General features: G+C 51.6%; 2 protein-coding genes across 4 annotated transcripts in view; one reads left to right on the top strand and one right to left on the bottom strand.

The window, feature by feature from the left end:
- The window catches only part of ANPEP (alanyl aminopeptidase, membrane), a 23,781-nt gene extending 4,940 nt beyond the window's left edge, over positions 1 to 18,841 (top strand). The window contains exons 2-21 of the mRNA XM_079125395.1: positions 1,784 to 2,739; positions 3,243 to 3,385; positions 3,475 to 3,614; positions 4,063 to 4,189; positions 4,273 to 4,427; positions 4,659 to 4,772; positions 4,869 to 5,012; positions 5,196 to 5,261; positions 5,394 to 5,463; positions 7,019 to 7,190; positions 7,453 to 7,532; positions 8,322 to 8,455; positions 8,552 to 8,607; positions 9,704 to 9,851; positions 13,620 to 13,711; positions 14,113 to 14,223; positions 14,363 to 14,530; positions 15,445 to 15,585; positions 16,005 to 16,086; positions 18,254 to 18,841. Of these exons, the coding sequence (XP_078981521.1) occupies positions 2,135 to 2,739; positions 3,243 to 3,385; positions 3,475 to 3,614; positions 4,063 to 4,189; positions 4,273 to 4,427; positions 4,659 to 4,772; positions 4,869 to 5,012; positions 5,196 to 5,261; positions 5,394 to 5,463; positions 7,019 to 7,190; positions 7,453 to 7,532; positions 8,322 to 8,455; positions 8,552 to 8,607; positions 9,704 to 9,851; positions 13,620 to 13,711; positions 14,113 to 14,223; positions 14,363 to 14,530; positions 15,445 to 15,585; positions 16,005 to 16,086; positions 18,254 to 18,406 (2,901 nt within the window). The 5' untranslated portion in view covers positions 1,784 to 2,134 and the 3' untranslated portion in view covers positions 18,407 to 18,841. The remainder of the gene's footprint in view (positions 1 to 1,783; positions 2,740 to 3,242; positions 3,386 to 3,474; positions 3,615 to 4,062; positions 4,190 to 4,272; positions 4,428 to 4,658; positions 4,773 to 4,868; positions 5,013 to 5,195; positions 5,262 to 5,393; positions 5,464 to 7,018; positions 7,191 to 7,452; positions 7,533 to 8,321; positions 8,456 to 8,551; positions 8,608 to 9,703; positions 9,852 to 13,619; positions 13,712 to 14,112; positions 14,224 to 14,362; positions 14,531 to 15,444; positions 15,586 to 16,004; positions 16,087 to 18,253) is intronic.
- MESP2 (mesoderm posterior bHLH transcription factor 2) lies at positions 18,576 to 26,861 on the bottom strand. 3 transcript variants are annotated; one of them, XM_079125534.1, is made up of 3 exons: positions 25,682 to 26,861; positions 25,367 to 25,519; positions 18,576 to 24,555 (listed from the first exon to the last, which is right to left on the bottom strand). In XM_079125534.1, exons 1-3 carry the CDS (start codon positions 26,195 to 26,197, stop codon positions 24,289 to 24,291), a joined length of 936 nt encoding a protein of 311 aa, XP_078981660.1. In that variant the 5' UTR covers positions 26,198 to 26,861; the 3' UTR covers positions 18,576 to 24,288. The 3 variants fall into 3 exon arrangements, with proteins under 3 accessions (XP_078981660.1, XP_078981661.1, XP_078981659.1); XM_079125535.1 differs by having other exon boundaries at positions 25,367 to 25,491; XM_079125533.1 differs by having other exon boundaries at positions 25,367 to 26,860.

Genomic DNA, 26,861 nt, shown 5'->3' with positions numbered 1-26,861 from the left:
AGAGACCCTGTGCTCAGACCCTGACCTCCATGGGCCAGATGAGAATGGCCATCTTTCACTGTTCACTCCACACTTGTACCTGAATGACTCAGTCTGTGTGGCCTTTCAATTAATGCCTATGTTTATGTAATGAGACTTCAGGTGGGTGTGGGGTGTGGGGGTGGCAGGAGATGGGAGAAGAACGAAACCCTCAGGAGCCGACAGGCATGAGCCCTTGGGTGCCTGGGCCTACCCAGAGTCCTGCATGTCTCTGTGGCTGGAGGAAGGCTCAGGAGGGTGAACAGGTCTCCTGGAGCACATCTGGGACAGGAACAGGGGTGGAGAGCAAGGCTACGAAGACTTCAATGAGGAATTTTCCCTGGATTGAGTCATTCATTCACCCATTCATGCACCCATTCATCCATCCATCCACCCAATCATTTCCTCCCTCTTTCCCTCATTCACCCACCCATTCATTTCCTCATCTGTCCTTCTGTCCATTCATCCATCCACCCATTCACATACACACTTCTCCCCATGTGCGTTCTCTCAATAAATGTATCCTGAGCACCTACCACATACTAGGCATCATTCTAAGTGCTAGTAGCAAAAACAACCAAGATCCTACTCCTACAGGGCCTATATAGTCCATGACTCAAATCATCATCACACAGATCAAGCGGAAACCTGTGATGAGTTTTAGAACTTTGAAGATTTATGGTAATGGAGCTAATACAGACTTGGCCTTGTCAGGAAAGTCAGCACGGCTTCTCTGAGGAAGAATTGAAGGATGAACAGGAATTAACTAGAGCAAGAAGGAAGAAAATTCAATCCAGGCAGCTGGAACAGAATGTGCAAAGGTCCTGTGGTAGAGGGACTGGATGAAAGCCAGAGTAGCTAGAATACTATTAGAGGGGAGACCGGAGGGAATGAAGTTGGGAAGTGGGCAAGCTCACTGCTTCTGGACTTGTGGGTCCCTTGGGAAGGTGTGGTCTGGCTTCTACGGAGCAAAAGGAAAGTTTTAAGCAGTGGCAGAAAATGATCCAGTGTGTGTGTGGTGAACAGGTTTGAAGGCCCTTGAGGATGCGGAAAGTCCATGAGAGTGTAGCCAGGTTCACATAAAGGACGTGGCAAGTTGGGGTGAAGTGGACATGGGGGTGAGTATCAGGCTGTGTTAAGAGACTGGACTGGTGGATGAGAAGGACGATTAGTGAACATGGTTCTCCTGGATGGGCATATTTTGTTAAGTGTAAGTAATCTCTTCATTTTCACCAAGGATAGAAAAAGAGACAGCACTGAGCTCGGTGTGAGAAGAAAGGAGTGACTGCTAGGTTCTACTACGGGGTGCTTGATGTTTTCTCCTTAAATCTGCTGATCAAACCTGAAACGTAGATACTGTTATTTATGAGGGGAGCAGTTCAGAAAGGTCAAAGTCACAGCCGGGAAGAACTTTTTCCAACTTCCTTACTTTAAAAAAAAAAAAAAAAAAAAAAGGCAAAATAACACTGCACTTTGTTCAGGGAGCTAATTGAGGGGGAAATTTTGGCAGTAAAGAAAAGGGAGGGGAATCTGGAAGAACCCCCTGCTATGGAAAAAGGCAAGGGAGGCTGGCACCTTGTCACTAAGGAGCCCCTGGCATCTTTCCAGGAATCAAACCTAAAGGGTGGTTTGTGAGTGTTTTTCACAGGGAGCTGGGAATCACCTCCATTCTTCTCTGCATGTCCCCAGTCTTGCTCCAGGGAAGTCCTTCCCTGACTCTAACGTCAATCCTGATGCTGTGCCCACCATCTCTCTTCACAGGCAGATCAGTGCCACCTGGCGGCTCCCTCTTCCTGCTGGGCCCACAGCCTACCGCCTGCCCTTCAGTCCTTCAGCCTGGCTCCCAGCTGCTTGCAGCCTGTAACCAGACACTCTTTGCTTCCGACAGGCACCCCTGAGCTGAGCTCCACACAGTTCCTGGATCTCCTCTCTGGAACCCTGGGCAGAGTGTGCCCCTGCCCAGGCCAGTGACCTTCACGTGTCTGAGCCTTGGTTAATCTTTGCCCAGCCCAACAGCTGTGGGGCTCCTCCCTCTCCAGGATATAAGTCTGGACCAAGGCTGCTCCATTCTCTGCCCGCTCTGAGCCGCCCTGAGCGTGGCCCTCCCACACTCACCATGGCCAAGGGCTTCTACATCTCCAAGTCCCTCGGCGTCCTGGGCATCCTTCTGGGCATAGCGGCTCTGTGTACCATCATCGCTCTGTCTGTGGTGTATGCACAGGAGAAGAACAGGAATGTTGAGACCTTCACTGTAGCCACCGAAGTCCCCGCGCTCTCCACTGCCATCCTGGCCACCACTGTGAACCAAAGCATACCGTGGAACCGGTTCCGCCTGCCCAAGTCTCTGATGCCTGATTCCTACCAGGTAAAGCTGAGGCCCTACTTCACCCCCAATGACAAGGGCCTGTACATCTTCGAGGGCACGAGCACCGTCCGCTTCACCTGTAAGGAGGCCACCAACGTCATCATCATCCATAGCAAAAAGCTCAACTACACCAGGACACAGGGGCACATGGTGGTCCTGCGGGGTGTGAATGGCTCCGAGACCCCTGCCATTGACAGGACCGAGCTGGTGGAACCTACCGAGTACCTGGTGGTACACCTCAGGGACTACCTGCTGGAGGGCAGCCAGTACGAGATGGACACCGTGTTTCAGGGGGAGCTGGCCGATGATCTGGCAGGCTTCTACCGCAGCGAATACATGGATGGGAATGTCAAAAAGTAAGTTCCCTGGGTTGGGGCTGCCCCTGGGGGCGGGACCTAGATGCTGAGGCAGAGCTGGATCCCGAGGACCACCAAAGGTTTCGCATTCAAGGCCTTTGAACCTCTGAGCCCCGGGCTGGCCCAATATTCATCTCCAGCTGTGTATCCATCTGACACCATGTGACAGAGTGGGAAGGCTTGCCTACCCCATTCAAGGAGGCAGAGAAAAGGGACAGAGGGGTCCTGTGGACAGATAGGAAAACTGACACTTGGAGGAGAGAAATTTGCTTGTAGTCCCCTCAGCTAATACAGGGGTGGAACCTGCTGGAACTGACTGAGTCCAGGAACCTTGATCACTCAGTCAGCTGGCCTTCTGGGGCCCCTGGGGATCTGGGGGACGGTGAAAGGGCAGGAGCGAGGCTAGAACAGCTGTCATGCACCCCTTCCTTGGCATGTCCTAGAACACTTTAAAAGCCCCAACACAGCCCCCAGCATACCCTCTAACACCCTGGTTTGGGCAGAGTGGTGGCCACGACGCAGATGCAGGCAGCAGATGCCCGGAAATCCTTCCCATGCTTTGATGAACCAGCCATGAAGGCCACGTTTAGCATCACACTCATCCACCCCCGGCACCTTGTGGCTCTGTCTAACATGCTTCCCAAAGGTGAGCAGATTTGTCCCGGGAGCAGGCACCCTGGGCTGGGGTGCAGGGCAGAGGGTGCACTGTCCCACACTCACATGACCCATGCACAGGTCCCAGTGTCCCATTGAATGGAGAGCCCGAGTGGGTTGTTACTGAGTTCCACCCGACACCCAGGATGTCCACATACCTGTTGGCCTACATCGTCAGTGAGTTCAAGAGTGTGGAGACACGGTCGCCCAATAATGTCTTGGTAGGAAGCTGTGCCCGTGTGTCCTGGGCCCATACTGACCCTGCTGGAGGGATATTCCCATATCCTCACCCCTCTGCCAGCTTCTGAACTATTAGGCCACTGTTTGAGTCCCAGCTCTGAGCAATCCCCAGCAAGTGTCTTAAGTTCTTTGAACCTTGGTCTCTGCATCTAAAAAATGGAAACAATGATTCCTCCTCATAAAGGAAGTTTCCAGCCACAGGTGCCAGACAGATGATGGCTACAGCTGTCATGACCCCCCAAAGGCACCTCCCTGGGACCTAGGGCCCCTTAGAGCCCCCTAATCATCCCTCTGCTGACCAGGCCACTCAGTTTAATCTAGGCCTGGCCTCCAGAGACCCCCCTGGCTGCTGGGTCCAGGAACTCTGTCCCCTGCACCAAGATCCAAGAGGGCACTTAGCCTCCCTGCTCCCATCTTCCCACTCTGCAGATCCGGATCTGGGCTCGACCCGATGCCATCGACGAAGGCCACGGTGAATATGCCCTGAATGTGACAGGCCCCATCCTAAACTTCTTTGCTGAGCATTATGACACACCCTACCCACTTGAAAAATCCGGTGAGTCAGGGGACTTGAGGCGGGAGGCAGCGTGCACAGCTCCACACCTGGAAGCCATCCCACCAACCGCCTCTCCTCCGCAGACCAGATAGGCCTGCCCGACTTCAACGCCGGGGCCATGGAGAACTGGGGGCTGGTGACCTACCGGGAGAACTCCCTGCTGTACGACCCTCTGTTCTCCTCCAGCGGCAACAAGGAGCGGGTGGTCACCGTGATTGCTCATGAACTGGCCCACCAGGTAGCCCCAGCACAGGGAGGGCAGAGAAAGAATCAGGGGGCTCTGCCCTGAGTAGCTGAGAGGGATCGAGGGCGTCACCTGGCAGAGTAGCAGGAAAGGCTCACTGTGCTCTTGGGAGAGTGCCCAGCCTGTGCCCAGCCTGTGCTTGGCAGCTGCCTGGTACTTGGTGAAGTGCTGCTAGTGACGGCAAGGGCAGTGACTCACAGGAGAACCCCCTTCACTCCCCCTCAGTGGTTTGGGAACCTGGTGACTGTGGAGTGGTGGAATGACCTGTGGCTGAACGAGGGCTTCGCCTCCTATGTGGAGTACCTGGGTGCTGACTATGCAGAGCCCACCTGGAATCTGGTGAGCCTGCCACCCTGGGATCTGGGGCAGGAGGTGGAGGAATGCTGGGTCACCCCCTCCCAGGCCAGTCTCCTGATGGCCATTGGCCACTTGCAGAAAGACCTCATAGTGCTGAGTGACGTGTACCGTGTGATGGCTGTGGATGCCCTGGCCTCATCCCACCCGCTGTCTACCCCTGCCGAGGAGATCAACACACCGTCCCAGATCAGTGAGCTGTTTGATGCCATCTCCTACAGCAAGGTGCTGTCCCAGACTCCCTTTGGATCCTGAGACATGATGGGGCACAGGGAGGGAGACAGGGATTCACCCTGGACTGGGCCTTACCACACCTGGGGCCCTTGGGTCACCTGTCACACACCCTGGGGGCACAGGGTCCTGGTAGCTGACTCAAACTTCTGATTCCCCCTGTCACCCCTACCCCAGGGTGCCTCGGTCCTCAGGATGCTCTCCAGCTTCTTGACAGAGAACCTATTCAAGAAGGGCCTGGCGGTGAGTACAGCGCCCGTTGGCCAGCCCGGGGTGGGTTTCCATCAGCCCCTGCCCCTTGTCCAGTGCCCCAACCAACCAGAGGTGGGGCCTGAGGGCACCGGCTCAGCCCTCAATGGTGACCTGTCTCTACAGTCCTACCTCCACACCTTCGAGTACCAGAACACTGTCTACCAGGACCTGTGGCAGCACCTTCAGATGGTGGGTAACCGCCAGCCCTCCCAAACCTTTCTTTTTGCCCTCAAAGTCCCCAGGAGCAGCACATGTGTGAGAGAATGTGCCCAGCTCCCCTCTTACCAGCCCAGGCAGGTTGCTCATCTGTGAAATGGGTGGATTGCTGGCTTCTTGAAGGAGGTATGTGATGTCACAGGTCACAACCCCCACCCTGCAGCCAGCTTCCGGCTCTAGCTGTGGAGCTCCATGGTGAGAGCCATCCTTAGTGGTGAGGACTTGGCCCTTGGGGTTCCCGAGTTGGAACCCTCCTCCTCCTGGAACTTTGGAGCCAACCATTTAACCGCCTCAGCGCTCCTGGCTGCCTTGTGCCCTACCCGCCCCTCTCAGGTACATCTTTTCACATACAAGCATCCTGGGCACAAATTCCTACCATTCCAGACCTGAGCAGCCCTGTCTGTGTGGTAGATTCTGGCCACCACACCTTCTTGCCTTCCCAGAGGTCACTGCTTCCCGCCCTGCCTCTCCTGAGGCTGTAGTCCCCCTTCTCCATTGTCCCATCATTTCCTCTTCCTTACCGCCACCCCCATTCCTTATCTGCAGCCTTCACTGCACCATCAGTCTCCTCAGCCCCAGGAGGAGGCCTCTCCCCACACCAGCATCCCCTCCACTGCCCCAACCCCAGCCTTCCTCCAGCTGCTCCCCTCATGGCTGCTGCTGTCCTAGTCCCCATGGTCAATCTCACCAGGGTGGGGAGACCCAGGGTTTTGTCACAGAGTCACAGCTTGGCTCTCTCCTGGCAAGTCTACGACCTAACAGGAATTGGCCCCAGCCTAGTCCACCTCCCTCATCCCAGGCTCCCAGCTCACAAGGTGGTGCCACCGTTAGTTGCAGGGTCCTCCCTCCACCTCCGAAGCACATCTGTATGCCTGGCCCTGTCCCACCTGCTCCCTCTGACTCCCCTTCTCCCTGGGTCCCTTTCTGCAGACTCTGGGCATCTTCTTCCCTCTCAGCTTTCCTCGTTCTGAAAAGCTCTCCTGCCTTGCTCTTGGGTGCTTTTGATTATTAACAGATATTACTGCTTTTTGTTGTGATTGTAAGAGCAGTACACAAACACAGAAAAAGAGTTTTTAAAGAGACCCAGGCAGATGGTACCCCAGCGGCCCCTCCCTCCTGCCTGCATGTATGTCCTCCATGGCCCTGTCCTCCACCCCCGCCTGGGTGCTGGTTTTCCTCCATTTCTGTCTCTTCTTCCTTCTCAGCCTTTCCATGTTGTTCAGAAGAAACCATGGGCCTCCTGGGTACCCTTCCCTGACTCGGACACATGCCCTAGGGTGGGCTCACGGGGTGGGGGGAATGCAGGTGTGCTGGGTTGAGGTGAAAGGAGCCAGAGGTAGGGAGGTTCTCCAGCTCGCCCAGCACTGGGCTGCCGTAGAGAGGCAGAACCAAAGGGGACTCTAGCTTCTGCCTCCCACACAGGTGGCACCATGGGGTAGAGGCTAAAATCTGCAGGGGCTACCCTGGGTGGGTGGGGACCAGAGAATGGCAGTCCACTAATGGCTACACTCTTGCCCTCTGCCCCTAGGCAGTGGACAGTCAGACAGAAATCATTCTCCCTGAACTTGTGAGCACCATCATGGACCGCTGGATCCTGCAGATGGGCTTTCCAGTCATCACCGTGGATACCAGCACAGGGGAAATCTCCCAGGAGCACTTCCTCCTTGACCCTGAGTCCAATGTCACCCGTCCCTCACAGTTCAAGTGAGCATTGAGGCCCAGGGCAGGCCCAGTGAGGAGTGAGGTGGGCTGGGGTAGAGGGAGGTTGCTGTGGGGCCTCCTGCCCATAGTAGGACCTGACCCACTGCGCTCCCAGCCCTGGTGGCTGTAGACAGGCTCTCTCTCCAGGGCCTGGAGGTTGTGCCAGAGTTTGGTGGAAACTAGAAGCCTGGGATGGGCTACTGTTTGCTAGCAGTGGTCAAGAGCTGCTGCCTCTCAACTCTGGCCTCTGATTCTCTTGTTGCAGCTACCTGTGGATTGTGCCCATCTCTTCTCTCAAACATGACATGGAGCAGAACACATACTGGCTGCAGAGTGTCCCAAAAGGTAATCCAGCCCTGCCCCAGTGGGCGGAGCCCCTTCCCACACTCCTTTCTCCTGGCTCACATTCTATGGATTGAAGTGGGACTATAGTAATTTTCACCATTATTTCAACAAATGGAGCCAACTTCTTTGGCTCCAGTGTCTACTTTGCTTCTGTCCAACTGTGTGACCTAGGGCAAGTTACCATCCCTCGCTGGTCTCCATTGCCTTGTCTATAAAGTGGAGCTAAGAACAGTACCTATTCTTTTAGGTCATGTGAAGATTAAATGAGAATTCTGGGCTGGAGATGTAGCTCAACAATAGAATACTTTGCCCAGTACTGCAAAAACAAAGAGAGAGAGAGAGAGAGAATTCACATAAAATGGATAAACAGGGGCTGGGGTCATAGCTCAGCAGGTTCGATCCTCAGCACCACATATAAATAAAGAAAGAAAGGTATTGTGTCCACCCACAACTAAAAAAAAACAAATTAAAAATGCATAAGCAACACCTGGTATGTGGCATGAGCAGCCCTACTTGACCAGGCACTGAGGAAGTGAAGGTCAAGGCCTGTCATTTTCGGACCTAACCAATTACAGGTAAAGGGAAGGCAGACGCAGTTAAAGACACCCTGGAGCTGTGCTCAGGAGCATGTGCAGAGCATATGGTCAGGAAGACTGGGGCAGGGAGATTCAGTTTCCTGGGGGCGGGGTCAGGGAAGGCTTCCTGGAAGAAGCGAGGTGTTGTAGAGGAGGAAGAGGAGTTAGCCAGGCCCAGGGGTCAGACCCTGCCAGCTCTGCTTCCTTCCCACAGCCCAGGACCAGCGGTTCAAAACAGCAGGTGATGAGTGGGTCCTGCTGAACCTCAACGTGACCGGCTATTACCTGGTGAACTATGACGAAAACAATTGGAGGAAGATTCAGAATCAACTGCAGACAAATCGTGCGGTGGGTACCTGCCACCCCCTGCCCCAGAATAGACCAGCAGACTGCCAGGCCTGCCCCCAGTTGGCAGCCTGACAGTGCACACTGTTTTCCCTCTAGGCCATCCCTGTCATCAATCGGGCCCAGGTAATCCACGACGCCTTCAACTTGGCCAGGTAAGTGTCCTCTGTGGCTCAGCCGAGCTGAAGCCCGTGACTGACTACAGGATGGGAGCCCTACCTCCTCCACTGCCCTGGCTGCATGCCAGGCACTGTGCAGCAGGCTCCCTGCACATCCCTCCCTCTGTCCCCACATGCCCATTTCACAGATGAGGGATCTGACACTCAGAGTCGCTTGGCTGGGACACCTGGCTCCAGGTCACATGGTGGCCCAGGATGGCCAGACTCAGGCCTGTGCCATGCTATTGCTCACGTCTGTCTCCATGACATCCAGCTTTCCCTGAGCACTGACTATGTGCAGGCCACTATGATAGGTGCTAAAAAAGAACTGGGATGGACAGGACACGAGGGATACAGCAAGATAATAATACTTTAGATAAACAAGTACTTATTGAGCACATACTCTTTTTGCGGCATGCTGCTAATTCTTTGACATGAGCCACCTATAGACCTGGACATGTGTGCATCAGTGTGAACCAGTAGGGCCTAGAAGTGGACAGAATGGAAAGAGCTGGCTTTTTGTCTTTTGGTTCTTTTGTTTTTTTGGTACTGGGGATTGAACCCTTGGGTGCTTTACCACTGAGCTACACCCCAAGACCTTTTTATTTTTAATTTTGAGACAGGATCTCACTAAGTTGGTTAGGACTTCACTAAACTGCTGAAACTGGTCTCGAAATTGTGATACTCCTGCCTCAGCCTCCCCAGATGATGGGATTAAAGGCATGCACCTGGGGGTGCTTTTTGTCCTTTTGAATCTTGTTCTGTCTGTTATGAGCTGTGTGGCCTTGGGCAAGTCAGCTTATTTCTGTGTGCCTCAGTTTCTTCATCTGTAAAATGGGGATAATAAGCAAGGGAATGTGAATGGCACTGGGTTAGTGTCAGGGTCTGGTTTATACCACCACCCAGCACCCATGTCACTCCCTCCCTCATGTCAAATGCTTGAGCTGGCTTAGCTGGGACCCTGGGACCTCAGGCCTCCGGGAGGGGGCAGGGGCCCAGGGTTGAGGTGCATCTTTGAGAACTTGGGCTTTGGTTGCCAGGGTGTGCTGGGCTGGGTAGGGGTGCTTACTTGGGCTCTTCTCTTTGTCCCCAGTGCCAGAAGGATCCCTGTCACTCTAGCACTGGACAACACTCTCTTCCTGATCCACGAGACGGAATACATGCCCTGGGAGGCCGCCCTGAGCAGCCTGAACTACTTCAAACTCATGTTTGACCGCTCTGAGGTCTACGGTCCCATGAAGGTACAGAGTTGCATGACAGAGTTCAAGAACCAGTTCACCCCAGTGCCCAAATGGCACCATTAGGAAGTTACTAGAAGTATTGCCTGGTCAAGTCCTTTCCTGAGAGCAGGCTTGGCCATGAGGTGAAGGAACAGGCTCAGAGTGGTGAAGAGAGTGGGTGGGGCACAGGAAGGATGCAGACTTCTCGCAAAGTTTGCTTTTGGAAGGTACAGAATCAGCCATTGTGCTAGGAGACAGAGAACCCGAGTGGCCAAGGCAGACCTTTCTCAGTCCCAGTTGAGCCCTTTGTAAGGTGAGCAAACCCCTGCTTGCCCAGCCGGCAGGGTATGCTGGTTTTAGCAGGCTTTGATATGTTTTAATTCTGAGAACAGGGGCCTAGTTTTGGGGGTCAACACACCACCTAAGACATGAAAAAGAAACTGGAGCTTGTTCAGAATGTCACTGAAGCATTGCTTTTAAAAAAATAAATGAACAGCTGGACACATTGGTCCACTTCTGTTATCCCAGTGGCTTGGGAGTCTGAGGCAGGAGGATCTTAAGTTCAAATCCAGCCTCAGCAATTTAGTAAGGCACCAAACAACTCAGTAAGACCCTGTCTCTAAATAATAAATACAAAAAAGGGCTGCAGATATGGCTCAGTGGTTGAGTGCCCCTGAGTTCAATCCCCAGTACCAAAAAATAAGAAAATAAAAATGAAAAGGACTCATAGCTCAGTTGGGCTTTGGTGCAGTTAAACTAGAATATCCGTTTGATGGAATGCTACACAGTCATGAGATCATACTTGAAGAAGTTTTTTTTTTTTTTTAAGTAAATATTTTTAAAAGGATCTTTTAACATCCTATTGTGGCAAATGAAGTTTTAACTCTTGCCTGCCTCCCCTGGGATTCTCTCATCTTCCTAATGTAGTTGTTGCCTTATAATCCTTGGTCAAATCAATATTCAGCATTTCCTTTTTTGAGATTATTTAAATATTCTCTGCTGAGCCACCTAGAGCACTATGTTTCTCCTCCTCCTCCTCCTCCTCCTCCTCCTCCTCCTCCTTCTTCACCTTCACCTTCACCTTCACCATCACAGACATGTCAGGTCATTTGTCTATGTTTTTTCCTGGCATGCTCAGCCCCCTTGCTTGGAAGCCTCTGCCTCTCCCACATTGCATCTTCTGCTTCCTGAACCCCAATGAATTCTTTCCTGATTTTTCTCTCTCCTGGGGGTGCACATTTTCCAGGAGTTTTGAGAAAGTGTCCCGAGAGTGGGTTTTCTGAGGTAGTTTGTCTGAAACATCTTTATTCCAGCTGAGAGTTCAGTAGGATTTAGAAGTTTCTAGATTGGAAGTTACTCCTCAGCACATTTAAAGTCTTGCCCTATTGACATCAGATTCCTTGCATTGTTGCTGAATAACCCAGAACCTTTCCCATTTCCCGTTGGCCAGTTTTCCATCCTTCTGGAAGCTTCTGAGCTCCCCCTCTCTGTCCTGACAGTCCTTGGTTTGGGTCTTTTCTCATTCTTCTACTTTTTTCAAAGTGGACTTTCAGGCCCTTCAATGAACGTTCCTGCATCACTTCTCTAAACTTTCTTCCCTTGTTTTCCAGTTCTGTCTTTCTGCATCCCCTGTCAACACTAATTGCTTCTCCTGCATTGACCCTCTAGCTTTCTTATCTCTTCTTGGTTGCAGCTTGTTGACTTGAACCCTTTGGGAGGGTCTCTTAGCTTTTGCACACCCCCTTACCTAGAGAGCATTTCTGTTTCTTATGTTCCAAAATTTCTGAGTGCCCCTTCTGGTTCCAGCATCCTATGCCATGCCTTCTGTTCATTCTTGGAGGATATTTATTGTAGTCTTTTTGAAGTTTTCTTTTTCTTCCCTTATTTCCTCTGAGTTTTCTGTTTTTTTTTGGTCTCCTTTCAAGTTGGAGGCTGAGCTTCCCTTTGAATTTCAGAGTGAGGCAATAAAAACTGATTGGAAGCCATGCTTGCTTTGGCAGCACAAATATTAAAATTGGAACAATATGAAGAAGGTTCATGTGTCCCCTGCACGAGGTTTTTTTTTTTTGTACTGGAGATTAAATACAGGGGTGCTTTACTACTAAGCTACATCCTCAGCCCTTCTGATTTTTTAGTTTTGAGATGGGATCTCTGATGGGGTTGCTGAGGGTCTTGCTAGGTTTCTGAGGCTGGCCTTGAATTTGCAATCCTCCTGTCTCGGCCTCCTGAGTCTCTGGGATTACAGGCATGAGCCACCGTGCCCAGCAAGCATTCCATGTTTTTAAAAATTAAAAAGAAATTGGAAACGCCATGGAGAAGTAAGTTTGTCATCTGGGCAGGTTTTTATTGCAGGGTGACCTGATGGCATTGGGGATCCTCAAAACTTTAGGACTGGGGGTTTAACTTAGTGATGGAGCGTGTGCTTAGTGTGTGTAAGACCCAGGGTTCATTCCCCAGCACCAAAAAAATAAATGTATGTAAAGTTAACATCTATCTATTCTCTCAAGACCAGTTTGTGCAGAGAAAGGGCTTTATTGTGTGTAATGGGGATAGCACTGCCCACCCCCTGGGATCTGAGTGGGGACGGGAACTCGGGTACCACCATTTAGTATGGAACTTCCACCTCTGACCCTCTTTGCCACCCCTCCCACGTGTCTGGTGGCCCCACATCCAGAGCTCCTCTGGTCCAGTGTCTCCCATGAGGAGAGGAGAGGTTTCACCTGCTGCAAGGGAAGTGGGGCCTCAGGTTGGAGGACCCCTTCTGCAGACTTTGGTTCCCTTTCCCTGTTGGCAGCCCCTGCATCCTCCCTAACATGCACCCCCAGGCCTCCTCAGAACAGTCCCTCCAGTTCTGAGCTTTGTCACAGCAAGTCTCCCTTCTGCAGCCACTCCCGCTCACTCCGTCACGCCTGGTTCATCTCCCTCTGTGCTTCTCAGCCTCCTAAACCCTGCTGATGGCGTGCCCACCATTGCCTCTCCTGTCCTCTTTGTTTGAGGTTTGACTCCTTTTACCTTTGGGTGTGGGTTCAGCTTGACACAGTTGTCCATCTGCCACGTTGGACCACAGTTTGCAAAGGATTTTTAATAACTTGGTGTAGGACTGACATTACAAGGTTAGGTAAAAAGAGGGGCATGCAGAATGATAGATGCACTAAGTAAAAAAGAAAAATAATGTAGAAATAAGAAGAAATAAACTCACATTCGGAAATCATAGTTTTGGCGGGTTCCTGGGTATGTTTTATTTTCTGCTTATGCTTTCCTGTCTTTTCTAAATTCCCACAATAAGCATGGATCTGCGGGGAAGACCCAGACCTGTATTGCTTAGACACACCAAGCACAGTGGTGCACACCTGTAATCCCAGCGGCTCAGGAGGCTGAGGCAGAAGGATCGTGAGTTCAAAGCCAGCCTCTGCAAAAGCGAGGCACTAAGCAACTCAGTGAGACCCTGTCTCTAAATAAAATACAAAATAGGGCTGGGGATGTGGCTCAGTGGTTGAGTGCCCATGAGTTCAATTCTGAGTACCAAAAAAAGAAAAGAAAAAAAGAAGAAACTGTTGCTTAGAAAAAGAGAGTTAGAACTGACTAAGACTTTGAGAAGAAAGTACATTATCAGAGTCATCTGAAACCTAGATGTGTGTCCCCCTGTTGGAGGCTGTCCAGCTGTGGGCAAAACCTTGACCTCTCTCTTCACCAGCCTCTCCTCTACTTCCTTCCCACCTGGACTGAGGTTCTTGGGCCCTGACTGGTCAGTGCCATTCTTCAGAACTCTTCCTGTGTTCTTTTTCTCAGAACTACCTAAAGAAGCAAGTGCAGCCCCTCTTCGCTTACTTCAAAACTATCACCAACAACTGGAAAGATCGGCCACCAACCCTGATGGAACAGTGAGTGTGACTCTCATGGGTTTGGAAGTCAGGGCTGACCTGCAAGTCAAAAGCCACACCTGCCAGTGTTCTCCTCTGGATCTCTGAACACCTGGCCCAGGCGAGGCCACCAGGCAGGGAGAGACACCCCCCTCCAGGAGCAGGGCTCCTTGTGGCCTGTGGGCCCAGCTGTCTTCATTATACAAAGGCTCTAACTAAACCCTCTGAGGTCACCCCACCAGCTTGAAGTCATCAGCTTCCAGGTGTTGAAATTGGGACTGGAGCCTGTACTACCCATCTGGTTCCCTAGGGTGCTTTGAGAATCAAGGAAGCCCAGGGCCAAGGCAGAAAAATTAGGGAGAGTATGTCAGAAGGTCTGCAGTCTGGACCAGGTGTGCTAATCGCATGTCACCCTGGGGCAGATACAACGAGGTTAATGCCATCGCCACTGCCTGTTCCAATGGGATCCAGGAATGTGAGACGCTGGCCACCACGCTTTTCAAGGAGTGGATGGCAAACCCCAACAATAACCCGTGAGTGTCTCCCCTGCATGTCTTCGGCCAGCCCTTAGCTGTCTCTCAAGTGGATTGGGAGCCCACAGCCCTGCCCTAGCTGCCTCTCATTCCACCCTCCCCACTGCTGCTCTACACCTGACACCCCAACCCCCTACAGGATCCACCCCAACCTGCGGTCCACCATCTATTGCAACGCTATCTCTGAGGGTGGTGAGGAGGAGTGGGATTTTGCCTGGCAGCAGTTTCTAAATGCCACCCTGGTAAATGAGGCTGACAAACTGCGAGCAGCTCTGGCCTGCACCAACGAGGTGTGGCTCCTGAACAGGTGAGCAGGGAAGGGCGGGGCTGCTCTCCACTCAGAGAACATTCTGGGCCTCTACTCTCCTTACAGGGCCCTCACACTGGCCTCACAAACCTGTGCAGTATTTCCCGCATTTTATAGATGAGGACATTGAGGCTCAGAGAAGCAAAGGAACTTGCTCAGAGACCACAAGTTCTAATGAATGATAGAGCCAAGATTCAAACCCCGGTCTGGGCCAGTATCTGTGCTTTTAAAACTGCAGCCTTTTAGTCCTTATCTCTCCCTCTCCGTCAAGGGCTCTGGCATGGCTGGTCCTGTCCTGGACATCCAACCAGGCACCCCTTCAAGCCCTTGCATGAGGGCTTCTCACTCCCTCTGTGTGCCTCATCTGTCATAATCTGGACCCCAGTCAAGAAGAGCCATCCTCAATGTCAAAGGCAGGAACATTCACCCTACCCAGTGTCAGGGCTCAGGACTCCAAGACTCCTTTCTTCATTTATTCATTTTCAAAAAAATATTTGCAAGCCGGCACAGTGGTACACTCCTGTAATCCCAGTGACTTGGGGAGGCTGAGGCAGGAGGATTCCAAGTTTGAGACCAACCTGGGCATCTAAGTGAGACCCTGTCTCAAAGTAAAAAATAAAAAGGGCTGGGGATGTGGCTCATGGTAAAGTACCCCTGGGTTCTGTCACCAGTACCCCCATCAGGCATACCTTTGGCATAGCCAACAACCCATGACCCTGCTTAGGCGACTCAGTTTCCCATCTACAGAGAGAGGTAGGACCAAGGGATCTGTCAGCCTTTGACACAAGGGGATGTTGAGAGACGCAGGAGGAGGTGATAGGTGTGAGAGCAGGGTGCTTTGCAGTTGGGGTTCTCTCTGCATCATCTGACTGCAGTTCTTGGAGTGGTGAGTATCCTGGCATCTCACTCCCCAGATATCTGAGCTACACCCTGAACCCTGACTACATCCGCAAGCAGGATGCTGTCTCCACCATCTCGAGCATCACCAGCAATGTCATCGGGCAGACTCTGGTCTGGGACTTTGTCCGGAGCAACTGGAAAAAGCTCTTTGAGGAGTAAGTCTGCAAGAGGAGGGTGTCAGGGTAGCAAGTGCCAAGGGTAAGGTGCCCCAGGGTGTTCTGTGTGCATGGTATGCCCCAGGATGAGGCAGCACTGCTCAGGAGTGGTCTGACATGAACCCACTTGGGACTTGGGGTAGGAGGCAGGCTGGAGAGATGGTGAGGTGTGGATTGTCCATTTTCTCATTTGGAAAGAAAATGTGATGGGTAGGAGAATTCTCAAGAAAGAGGGGAGTCAGGGACACTGTAGACAGTCCTGTGTTCAAGTCCCAACTCCCCCATGTCCTGGCAGTATGTCAGTTCGTTCCTGCCGTGTGCAAAGACTCCCAGAGCAGCCATGAGGGATCAGGGTTGTCTGCCAGGCAGTTGTCCTCGTCCTTGGCGCCGCTCACTGCACCGCTCTCTCTACCCTGCAGTTACGGTGGTGGTTCCTTCTCCTTCTCCAACCTCATCCAGGTGGTGACGCGGCGGTTCTCCACTGAGTATGAGCTGCGCCAGGTAAGAAGCTGTCCCCTGGCCCTGGACTCAGCCTAGGTACTCCCCCGCCTAAGGTGGCAGCAGCCACTCAACCTGTATGTCACAGGAAGCCTGGGCTGAGCGGCCAGACTTGGTAAACACTGGCAATTTTGTAAAAAAAAAAAAAAAAAGAAGGGCATATTGAAATTTTAAAAATATATTTACGGACTGATTGAGACAAGGTCTTGTAATGTAACCCAGGCTGGCTGGAAATTTGTGGATTCAAGTAATCCACCTGCCTCAGCCTCCTGAGTATCCAGGATTATGTACCCAGCTATCTTTTTTTTTTTTTAAATAGAGATATAATTCATGTACCATAATGTTCACCACTTTAAGAACTTTTTTAGTATATTTGCAAGATTAATATAACCATTGCAACTAATTCCAGAACAATTTTTTCATTCCCTCCCTGAGAAAACCTTGTTCTCATTAACGTTTTGGCTCCCCATTCCTACCCCATCCCCAGCTCCTGGCAACCACTAATCTACTTTATGTCTCTATGATGGATTTGTTTTTTTTGGACATTTCATAAAATGGAATCATATACTATATGACCTTTTTGTGTCTGGCTTCTGTTACTTGGACATTGGGTGATTCCACTTTTGGGAATAGTTCTGCTATCATGAATAGTACTCCTGTAAACATTCATGGGCAAATTTTTGTGCAAACACATGTTGTTTTCATTTCTCTTGAATATACACCTAGCTGTGGGATTGCCAGTCATGTGCTTAACTTTTTGAGAAACTGCCAAAATGTTTTTCAAAGCAACTGTAACATTCCCATGAGCAATGAATGAGGGTTACAATTTCTCTCTGTCCTTGGTATCATTATGCCTTTGAGTTGCATTTCCCTAGTGACTAACAACATAATGTGGAGCATTTTTTTGTGTGACTATTGACCATTTGTGTACCTTTGCAGCAATGTCTATTCAAATCCTTTGCCCATTTTAAAATTGGGTTATTTAGTGCAGGCCTGTGATCCCATTGACTCCGGGAGGCTGAGGCAGGAGGATCACAAGTTCAAGGGCAGCCTCAGCAACTCAGTGACAACCTGTCTCAAAATACAATAAAAAGGATGGAGGTGCAGCTCTTTGGTAGAGAGCCCCTGGGTTCAATTCTTGGTCACACACACACACACACACACACACACACACACACACACACACACACACACACAAACTCTTCTTATCTTTTGATTGTTAAGTTGTAAGAGCTCTTTATATATCTTGAATACTAAATTCCTTCACCTGACTCATGATTTGCAGAGACTCTCTCCCATTCTGTGGATCATCTTTTCCCTCTCTTTATAGTGCCTTTGAAGCACCACTTTTTAATTTTCAGGGAATTCAATTGGTTGTGTTCTAGGTATCATACCTAAGAAGCCATCTGGAGCATTTGTGGTTTAAAAGAAATTTCCACATTTGAATTGGCTGTTGTTTCCATGTGGTGTTTTTAATTTGTCCCTTTTCCCCTTCTTGATTGGATTGAGATTATATTTCATTAAACACTGAGGGTCGGGCTGGGGCTGTAGCTCAGTGATAGAGCGCTTGCCTAAAATGTGTGTCTCGCTGGGTTTGATCCTTAGCACCACATATAAATAAACAAATAAAATGAAGGCATGCTGTCCCTCTACAACTGCAACTGCAAACAAACAAAAACACTGAGGATCAGTCAACTCAATGAAATATTGCACAATGAAGGCCAGGTCCCTTCCTGAGCCAAGCTTTGCCTGAGGCTGCATTTTACAACATCTGGGTAGATAAGGACTTTGCCTCATGCCTCAGGAGCGGTGAAGGACTGGCCCTCCCTATCCAGGGAAGAAGGTGGGGTCTGCAGCCCTGGCTGCCTCCAAGTGGTAGTGAGAAGCCAGAGAACAGGGAGACCCTCTCTTGTCCTCAAGACAAGACTTAACTTGGAGCCAGGTACAGCAGCACATCCCTGTAATCACAGCTACTCAAGAGACTGAGGCAGGAGGATTGCAAGTTTGAGGACAACCTCAGCAACTTACTGAGACCCTGTCTCAAAATAAAAAATAAAAGGGCTGGGGGTTGTAGCTCAACGGTAGAGCATCCTGGGTTCAACACCCAGTACTCCCCAGCCCCTCATGAAAAGATCCAACTTGGAACTGAGATTCTTTGTTTTCCTGGCAGCTGGAGCAGTTCAAGATGGAGAACATGGAGACAGGATTTGGCTCGGGCACCCGGGCTCTGGAGCAAGCCCTGGAGAAGACGAAAGCCAATATCAAGTGGGTGGCAGAAAACAAGGAAGCAGTGCTCAAGTGGTTCACAGAAAACAGCCAGTGATTGTTCTGGTCCTTAAGCCACCTGGCCCCCTTGGGAGGTGACTGTGACTCTCTGTTCTACCAGTCTGTGGCAGGGCCTCCGTTCTCAGAGCCTGAGACACCAGTGTCCTCCCCTCAATGAAGTCTCTGACCCATGGGCCTCTAGTTTCTAATGGCCAGGCTGTCGAGCACCTCCCAGCCCCTGCCCCTTGTGCCAATCCTGCCCCAGGCCTGGCATGATGCCTGTCACCCAGGGCCCTGGGGCTGATCTCAGGGAAACCCAGCTCTAGGGCCAGATGAGCACAAGCCCTTGATGGACAATGGACGGTTTTGAGGGAGCCGCCCTGAACATTCTCTCACCTTCCCCACAATACCCCAAATCTGAGGAATCAACAGGGCACCAGATCTGTTTATTTTTTTCTAAGCAAAAATGTAAATAAAGGATTTCTAGATGAAACTGGGGCAGGAATGGGTTAGCTGGGAGGTGGAGGCTGGGGTGCCCAGGATGCACTGTGGGGCTGGACCCCAGAGAGTGAAGGAGGGGAGAGATGGCCAGCCTGCCAGCCCTTCCTGCACCTGTGCAATGATGTCTGCCTGCAGGGTGCATTTCTTCCCAATCTGCTGGGTGCTAGGGAATGCCCCAGAGGTGGAGGGTGGACAACTCTGGACACAGTCGCTCCCACAGGGGGGTGAGAACTGGGGCTGCTGTGGTGCCAGGCACAGAGCAGGTCCTGGCAGAGTGGAAGATGTGCTCTTCTAGAAGCACTCATGCTACATGAGGCAAGAGAGCAAGAAGCTGGCTACTGCCCTTTTCCTGCACTGCTGGAATGCCTGGGATCCTGGGAGAGTGGGGAGAAGGATCCATGCAGCCAAGGCAGAAAACCCAGGGTCCCAAGCCTGTAGCCACCACTCACTGGTCAAGGGCATGTTCTTCTATCTCTCCAGGCTTCATGCGGGGCTAGGATATCAATTTATCAACAGGTTGTTTTGGAGAGTGGTACACAGAAAAAGTTGGGAGTAGAGGCAGGCAAGCCATCCAGAGAGGCTGTACCTTACCTGGAGTGGGGGCTGCAACCTACAGATCACCTCCCATAGCTGGTGGTCCATGCTGAGAAGGTCTGAGGCTCTGCTGCACACACTGGCCCTGTGAGGCATTTCTTGGCAAAGGAAGCCGGGTTGCAGGGAGCTCACTCTTGCCTCAGCTCCACCAGGTCCTGATGAACATCAAGGACGGTGGGGGAGTGTAGGGGGGAGAAGGAAGTAACAGACATCTGCAGGGGTCCTTGGGGGTCACCTCCACTGACACCCACAAGCTCCCCAGCTGGAATCTTGGAGGTCTGGCCTCAGATGGTGGTCCAGACACTCTTTTGGAGCAAGGGATCTAAACTCCTGAGCCTCGGTTTCCTCCTCCACACAATGAAGGCAATAAAGGTGCCTGTTGTGAATTTAAGGAGCAATGGGCCTGACACATGAGGGGGAGTGTAACATCCTTGGCTAGAGGGCTCAGCAGCTGCCCTCCCACCCTCTCCTCCTGGGTGTGAGAAGCAGGCGGGCTGAGACCATGAAGGCTCCCTGACTCTCTACTGCCATTTGCACATCAAAGGGTAGGGCGGACCAAGGGGCAGAGGCCAGTCTGGGTGATGGGGGACTGTCCAGGAGGCTCCCTGGGCTGCTCCAAATTAAATCCTCTGGCCTCTCCGCTCTGGGCCAGCCCTTCCTGTCGCCAGTACCCAGCAGTCATGGCTGGCACTTGACCTTCTAAGGACCAACTGGGGAGAGGGCTGGCCTCACCTAGTGGGCTCTGTGCTCAGGGACATTGCAGGGAAGAGTTGGCCTGCAGAGAGAGGAGTCAGCTTGATCCTATTATTCTCTGTGCCTGGCTCTGGCTGAGCTATTCATGAATATTATCTGTCACGAAGTGAAGACTGCCTTTATCTAAGATAGATTTATTTATTTGTTTATTTATTCATTCATTCATTTATTCATTCATTCATTCATCGGTACCAGGGATTGAACCCAGGAGTACTCAACCACTGAGTCACATCCCCAGCCCTTTTTTATATTCTATTCAGAGACAGGGTCTCACTGGGTTGCTTAGGGCCTTGCTAAGTTGCTGAGGCTGGCTTTGAACTCACGATCCTCCTGCCTCAGCCTCCTGAGCCACTGGGATTACAGGAGTGCACCACAAAGGATGGCTTATTTTCTTTATTTATTTTTAGTGGTTCTGGGATGGAACCCAGGGCCTACACACCCAGCCCTGAGTGTTCTATTGATAAGGAAACTGAGGCACAGGGAACTTAAATCACAACCCAGTGGCACTGGGACAGGCACCCAGCACTTGGTTCTGATCTTGCAAATCCTCCATTCAGAGCTATGGCAGGATCTGTGATAGCCATACTGATATGCTTGTGTTGCCGGTCAGTCCAGGCTGAGAGAAGGGAAGGGAGGAAGCTGCCTGATTTCCTTGACCCCAATCCTTGGCTACATACAGGGCCTTGCACCTGGCTCTCATGGCAGCCCTTCGTCTGCTGACATGCCCTGGGACATCAGACATGTCACTTCCTTTCTGAGTCTGTTTTCCCATCTTCCAAAGGAAGAACTGGCTTAGGCGATCATTTAGGTACCTTCTTCCTCAAATACTTGAAGGGATCTAGTTTCTAGCCCAGGTCCCTCTAGTCCTGAGGTACTGTCTTTATAGCAGAAAGAGAGAAAAGACCTGTGGACATAAGTGGACATTCCATTAGGCTCTTGCTTGATGTGTAACCGTCAATAAGCTTTGAAACCTCCCTGAGCCTTGGTTTCTCAAACTGTGCAATAGAGCTAAGAGACCTTACCTACCTCTCAGAGTTCTTACACTTGGCATATAGTAAGTACTCAATAAAACAGCCGAGCAGAGTCACGTGACCTAAGAGATGACCAGTGGCTCTCAAACCCAGCTGCATATTGAGCCGTCTGGGAGCATGATTCATTACATGAGGTTCCCAAGATCCTCTCCACGGAATTCTGAGGACCAGCAATGGATATTCTGTACCTCTTAATTTTACAGCAAAGGAAACTGAGGACCAGAGAGAGGAGGAATTTCCCATAACCCCCCAGCTATGTATGGACATCAGACCCCTGACTTCTAGTCCAATACTCTCTCCTTCCCCCAGAGACCCAGGATCTTGGCTCCACATTCTCACAATTTCTGCACCACAGGCAGAACCACACAACTGCCCTGCCTCCTTCCTGTGGCTCTCACCTACCTGGGGTGAGTCCTTGTAGAGGCAGGGGAGGTCCTCCCTGACCATGTTTTCCCAGCTCTGAGGCTGTGTGCAGGCCTGAGTGGAGTCCAAGAGAGGACCAGTCCTACCAGCTGCAGCCGGATATGAACATCTTCTGGAATTTGGCAGCCTTGTTCCTCTAAGGCATTCAAAGGCAGAGGACGGGGGTGCCCATGCCACCCAAGCAGGAACTATCACCAGCTGGAGTTGCCTGGGAGACATCCAGGATGCTGCTGGATTGAGGGGAACTGGGCCCAGGAGGGTTGGGGTAATTCCCTACCCTCCTCCTCCCCCTCTGGAAGGAAAGGTTCAGTCCTGCCTCTCAAAGTGGCAACTCTCACTGCTCCTGACTCCCTGCCTGGCTTCTTTGCTGTGAAACAGCCAATGGGGCCAAGCGTACCCCTGGCCAACTCACCCCTACTCCAAATCATCAGTGCCTCCTGCCACACAGGAAAGAGGCCAAATGCCTCATAATGCTCCCACAGGGCTCTGCACACCCTGGGCTTCTTCTCCAACCCTATTTGTTACTTTACCCATCAACTGGAGACACCAGCAGTCTCTGTTCTGACTTGGCTCACTTGGTAAACTCCTACACATCCTTCAACACCCAGTTTCAAGGTCACCTTTCCTTCAATGCTCCCTGCCTCAGTCAGCAGATACAGAAAGAAGTTATCACTCTGCTGGCGCCTAAGTCCATGGAAACCTTCACTAATGGGTCATGGCCTCCTTTCTTCAAGATTCTCATGCCTCTTCTTATGTAAGAGAGCCCAAATCAAGGCAGCAAGACTAATGGATCAGGTAACTCAAGAATGAAAAGGTACTGCCAACTGCCTTCCACCAGCCTGTCATCTCTCTCTGATCCCAATGCCTCTTGTATAAACTCTCATCCTTGCATTTAGGATCTAAGTTCTGATCACTTATGTCCCTGTAATTTACCTCATTAGTTGGGGAATAATTTCTGACACTTATAATTAGGCATTATGAGCTGACTAGTGTCCCCCTAAAATTCATGTTTAAGCCTTGCTACTGTTTGGATCTTACATGTCCCCCAAAGGTTGAATGTTAAAAGCTTAGTCCCCAGGTGGTACTCCTGGGAGGTGGTAAAACCTTTGGCAGGTGGGGTCTTGTGGGAGGTTCTTAGGTTTTGGGAATCGTGGGATACCATCCCCTTCCTCTTTTTGCTTCTTGGCTCCTGTGCAAGCAGCTTGCTCTGCATATTCCTGCCATGCTATGCTCTGCTCACCAGACATCCAAAGCAATGGACTAGAAACAGAACAATAAACCAAAGTAAACCTTTTCTCTTTATAGTGATGGAAAGTTAACACAAGCCCTAGCCCCTAGTGTTCCAGAATGTGACTGAATTTTGAGATAAATCCTTTAAAGAGGTAATTAAGGTTAAACAAGGCCAAGTGCACTGGTACATACCAGTAATCCCAGTGACTTGGCCTCAGCAATTTAGCAAGATCCAGTCCCAAAACAAAAAATAAAGAGAGATGGGGATGAGCCTCGGGGTTCAATCCCCAGTACTGGGGAAAAAAAAAAAAAAAAAAAAAAGAATAAATGGTGTGTCTGTGAGGTCCTTCAGGTAGGCCCTAATCCAACATGACTGATATCCTTACAAAAAGAGATGTAGGACACAGGTAACATAGTGAGAAGTCCATCTGCAAGTCAAGAAGTAACCAAACCTGCCTATACTTTGGTCTTGGTCTTCTAATCTCCAGAACTGAAAAAATGCATTTCTGTTGCTTAAGCCTCCCAGTCAGTGGTATTTTGCTAGGGCAGCCCTAGACACTAACACACTGGGCCTAGCACATAGGAACCGCTTACAGCATCCTTTGGAAAAAATTTTATATAATTGCAAAAGAGCCCTAAATCATAAGTCTCTGTATCCCAGGCATCCTCATTTGGGGGTCCTGTTTGTCCACAACTGCAAGTGCTTACTCCATGGGTCAGCAGGACAGCACCCAGAAGAAGGCCAATGAGCCGGGGATGTGTCTGAGGCCTGTGAGCAGGCCCTAGTCAGCCTACTTGTGTCACCTTGCATGGCAGGCCAGGTGGAACCCTGGAGCTGGGGCACAATAAATACCATCAAGCTGATAAGCGAGGGCCCTCATCTACCTTGACAGGACTGGATTCAAGGAGCGGAAGGACAGCAGGCCTTTTTCCCCAAGAATGGGAACATTTTTCTCCCCCAGAGGCAAGAAAAACCTTACCTTGATAGAAAAACAGATCAAACCAAAATTTTATTAGTGTTTCTTTCTTTCTTTTTTTAAGACTTACAAAACATCTTAAGCATATAGGATTCTGGACAACTGTCACCCAGAAGCAGAGCAGAGAGCATGAGTCTGGCCCCCTACCAGTTCCATCCTGGCCTCCTTTGGAATCAAGCAGCTGCCTTCTCAGAGCAGCTCAGACTGTGCTCTGAAAAGTACAGGGCATTGCGAGTGGTGGTGCCTCGCAGTAGAGGGCACTGTCATGCCCCCACTCCAGCCAGGGAGGCTACCCACTATCTGTTTCAGTCACTGTTTTCGTAATGCGCATCATTTGGCTAGAAAGCTTAAAAATCCACCAAAGAAGCAGAAGAGGAGGGCGTCCACATTATGAGCCTGATTCCTGGATGTAAAGGGGCCAGGCAGGGCCATTAGAAGATGCCCAGGTGGGCCTCCTCCAAATCTTCTTGCCAAAGTTCAGGGCAGCTACTGAGCTGCAGGCCTGAACTCTGGGTGAGGCTCACTTCACTGAGCTGGAAAGCTGGGCTGGGTCCAGGGTCCTCTGAGCTGGGCAGCACCTCTGCACTGTGGCTCCAACACCCCCACTGTGTCTGAGACTGGAGTCTCTGGCATGATGGGTGGGGCAGAAGGGGTGGACTTCCCAGAGACAGACAGGATTCTGGAGACACAGAGATACCCTGCAAGAGAGATGAGAACAGCTTGTTGCCTAGGCAAGTAAAGCCTGGATGCTCCCCAGGGCATGGCTGATGATGTCTGTACAGTCCTGGTGCCACGGATGCAGTGGAGCAAAATGGTTAAGAGCACTGGTTCTGCAGACTCATTGGCGACCTCTAAAGCCCAGCTCTGCTATACACTATGGGAACTCAGGTAACCTCTTTTTATCTGTTTTCTCATCTTTAAAATGGGGATGCTAATACCTGATTCGTAGGATTATTTGAAGGGCAGAATGAATGAATGCATATAAAATGCCAGAACAGTGTGGCGTAAACTGGAAAAATGTAATAAAGTTTGGTTACAAATATGATCTTCTATAAACCAAGATTCATTCATTGGCCCCCATCAAGGAAAGAACCGTGAAAAAAAAAAAAAATACAAAGGTCTCCCTCCAAGCCCATCTATTCAGGAAGTGCTACCCTTTACCCTGGGCTTCCTTCCCCTCTGAACCCTTAATAAAGAAGCACTTGACATTTGTCCTGAGAGTGCAGTCCCCCACCTTCCACCCTGGCCTCTGAGCAGGTTCGAGGCTATCTTCTCTTCTTCACCGCTGTGAAGATTGCTGGGTGACAGTGGTTGTGGCACTCATTTCCCAGGGCCTCATCTTTTTCCCTACGGAGGTTAGTTAAGGTTCCTTCTAGCCTTCCCTCCACTAGATAACCTGGGATCTGAATATACAAGATTCTCTGCAGACCTGAAACTACCCACCAACTCCATTCCCACATTAAATCTGAGGACCAAACGAGGGAAAGGGAAAGGGCCACCATGGCATACCTGGTACACTGCCGCCAGCTCCGCTGGTGGCGTCCAGGGTGCAGCGGGATTTTGAAGCTCTGGGGATGTCTGCTTCCCGGGACAGGTTTGGGGTGGCGTCCAGAGAACCGCGTCAGGGACTCTCCCTAGGGGGTTGTGCGGGGGCGACTGTATCTTGGGGCAATAAGGGGGTGTTACCCAGGAATCCCTGTTGGAAACCCTGCTCCCTGGGCTCTGGGCTACGGCTCCGGACCCGGAATAGGAGAGCGGGGACCCCCAGCACTGCCCAGCACAGGAAGCAGTGCCCAGGCCCGGGTCGGGAGCCCGGGTCTGCACCTGCGCCGGACCGCCGTCGGGGTAGAGCGCGCAGCCCTGGGGAGACACCGCTTCCGCGCGCCACCGGCGCCGGCACTGCAGGCTGTCCTCGCTGAGGCCCAGCACGGCCGACAGGTGGCCGATGTAGCGAATGGCCAGGCGCAGCGTCTCGATCTTGGTCAGGCTCTGGCCGGCCGGCGCGACCGACGGCGGCAGGAAGCGGCGCAGCTCGTGTAGGGCGCGGGCGAGGGTGCGCATGCGCAGCTTCTCACGCTCGCTGGCGCTCCGCCGCTGTCCACCCGCTGAACCCGTTCGTGCACGTCGGGGCACCGTCGGGTTGGCCTCTGCAGCTCGGGTGCTGCGGACTGAGAGCGCGGTCTGAGGGAGGCCGCGGGCGCCGTCGCAGGGGCAAGAGCTTGAGGAATCCGAGGAAGAGGCTGGGGACGTGGAGTCGGAGTGGCCCTCCCAGCCCCAACCCTGGGAGAAGATCCAGTGGTCCAGGCCAAGGAAGTTCTGCGAAGGAGGGGACTGGGCCATGTCGGGGCTGCGGGCTCTGGGAGGCTGGATCTGCCACCTCCGGGCCTCAGCTTTTATCTGAACCAAAGGTGCGAGGTGGACCCCCGCCAGGTTGCAGAGAGGTGTCAAAACCCACAGAGCCCAGGGAAGGTCTGGGCAGGGGGGCCCTGGGAAAGCGGACCCATTTGCGGAGGTGTGGATTCTGACTCCTTAGGGGCTCTAATGGAGGCCCCCGCAGCCCGGGAAGTGTGGGAGGGACAATTCGCATCTGGATGGAGCTGCCAAGCTTCTCACCCAACACCTCCCGCCCTATCCACTGTACAGGGCCCAGTGCCCAGGAGTCCCTATTAGGGAATAGTGCCATGGTCTGTGGACTGCCAGGTTGTCCCTCAAGTGCCTCATGGACCCCTTGAGGATTGGCTGCCTCTCTCCTCATCAGCCTCTGGGGCGGGGTGTGTGCCCTGTGTCTACTGGGTGGAAGAAACGAGGACAAACCCAAAGCACCTGCTCACAGTGATGGGGACAGGTGTGTACATAGGTGAGCCTTCCTCGGACCCTAGAACCTACACTAACCGATTTGCTGAGTGACACTGAGAAAGTCTTTTTACTGCCTAAGGTCTGTCTTTACTGCCCAGAAATGGAACCAAGCAGTCTGGAGAAAGATGAGGGACAGTAAGCAATGAAG

The sequence above is a fragment of the Sciurus vulgaris genome (genome assembly GCF_902686455.1).
Source record: "Sciurus vulgaris genome assembly, chromosome: 2".
NCBI classification, from domain to species: Eukaryota; Metazoa; Chordata; class Mammalia; order Rodentia; family Sciuridae; genus Sciurus; species Sciurus vulgaris.
This window is presented reverse-complemented; position numbering and strand designations above follow the sequence as displayed.

Bases quoted from the DNA above. Each gene is read 5' to 3' on its own strand.
- MESP2 (XM_079125533.1), bottom strand. From the start codon at position 26,197: ATGGCCCAGTCCCCTCCTTCGCAGAACTTCCTTGGCCTGGACCACTGG. The intron at 24,556-25,366 runs GTATGCCATGGT...TCTCTCTTGCAG, and splicing joins AGCTGGCGGCAGTGTACCAG to GGTATCTCTGTGTCTCCAGA.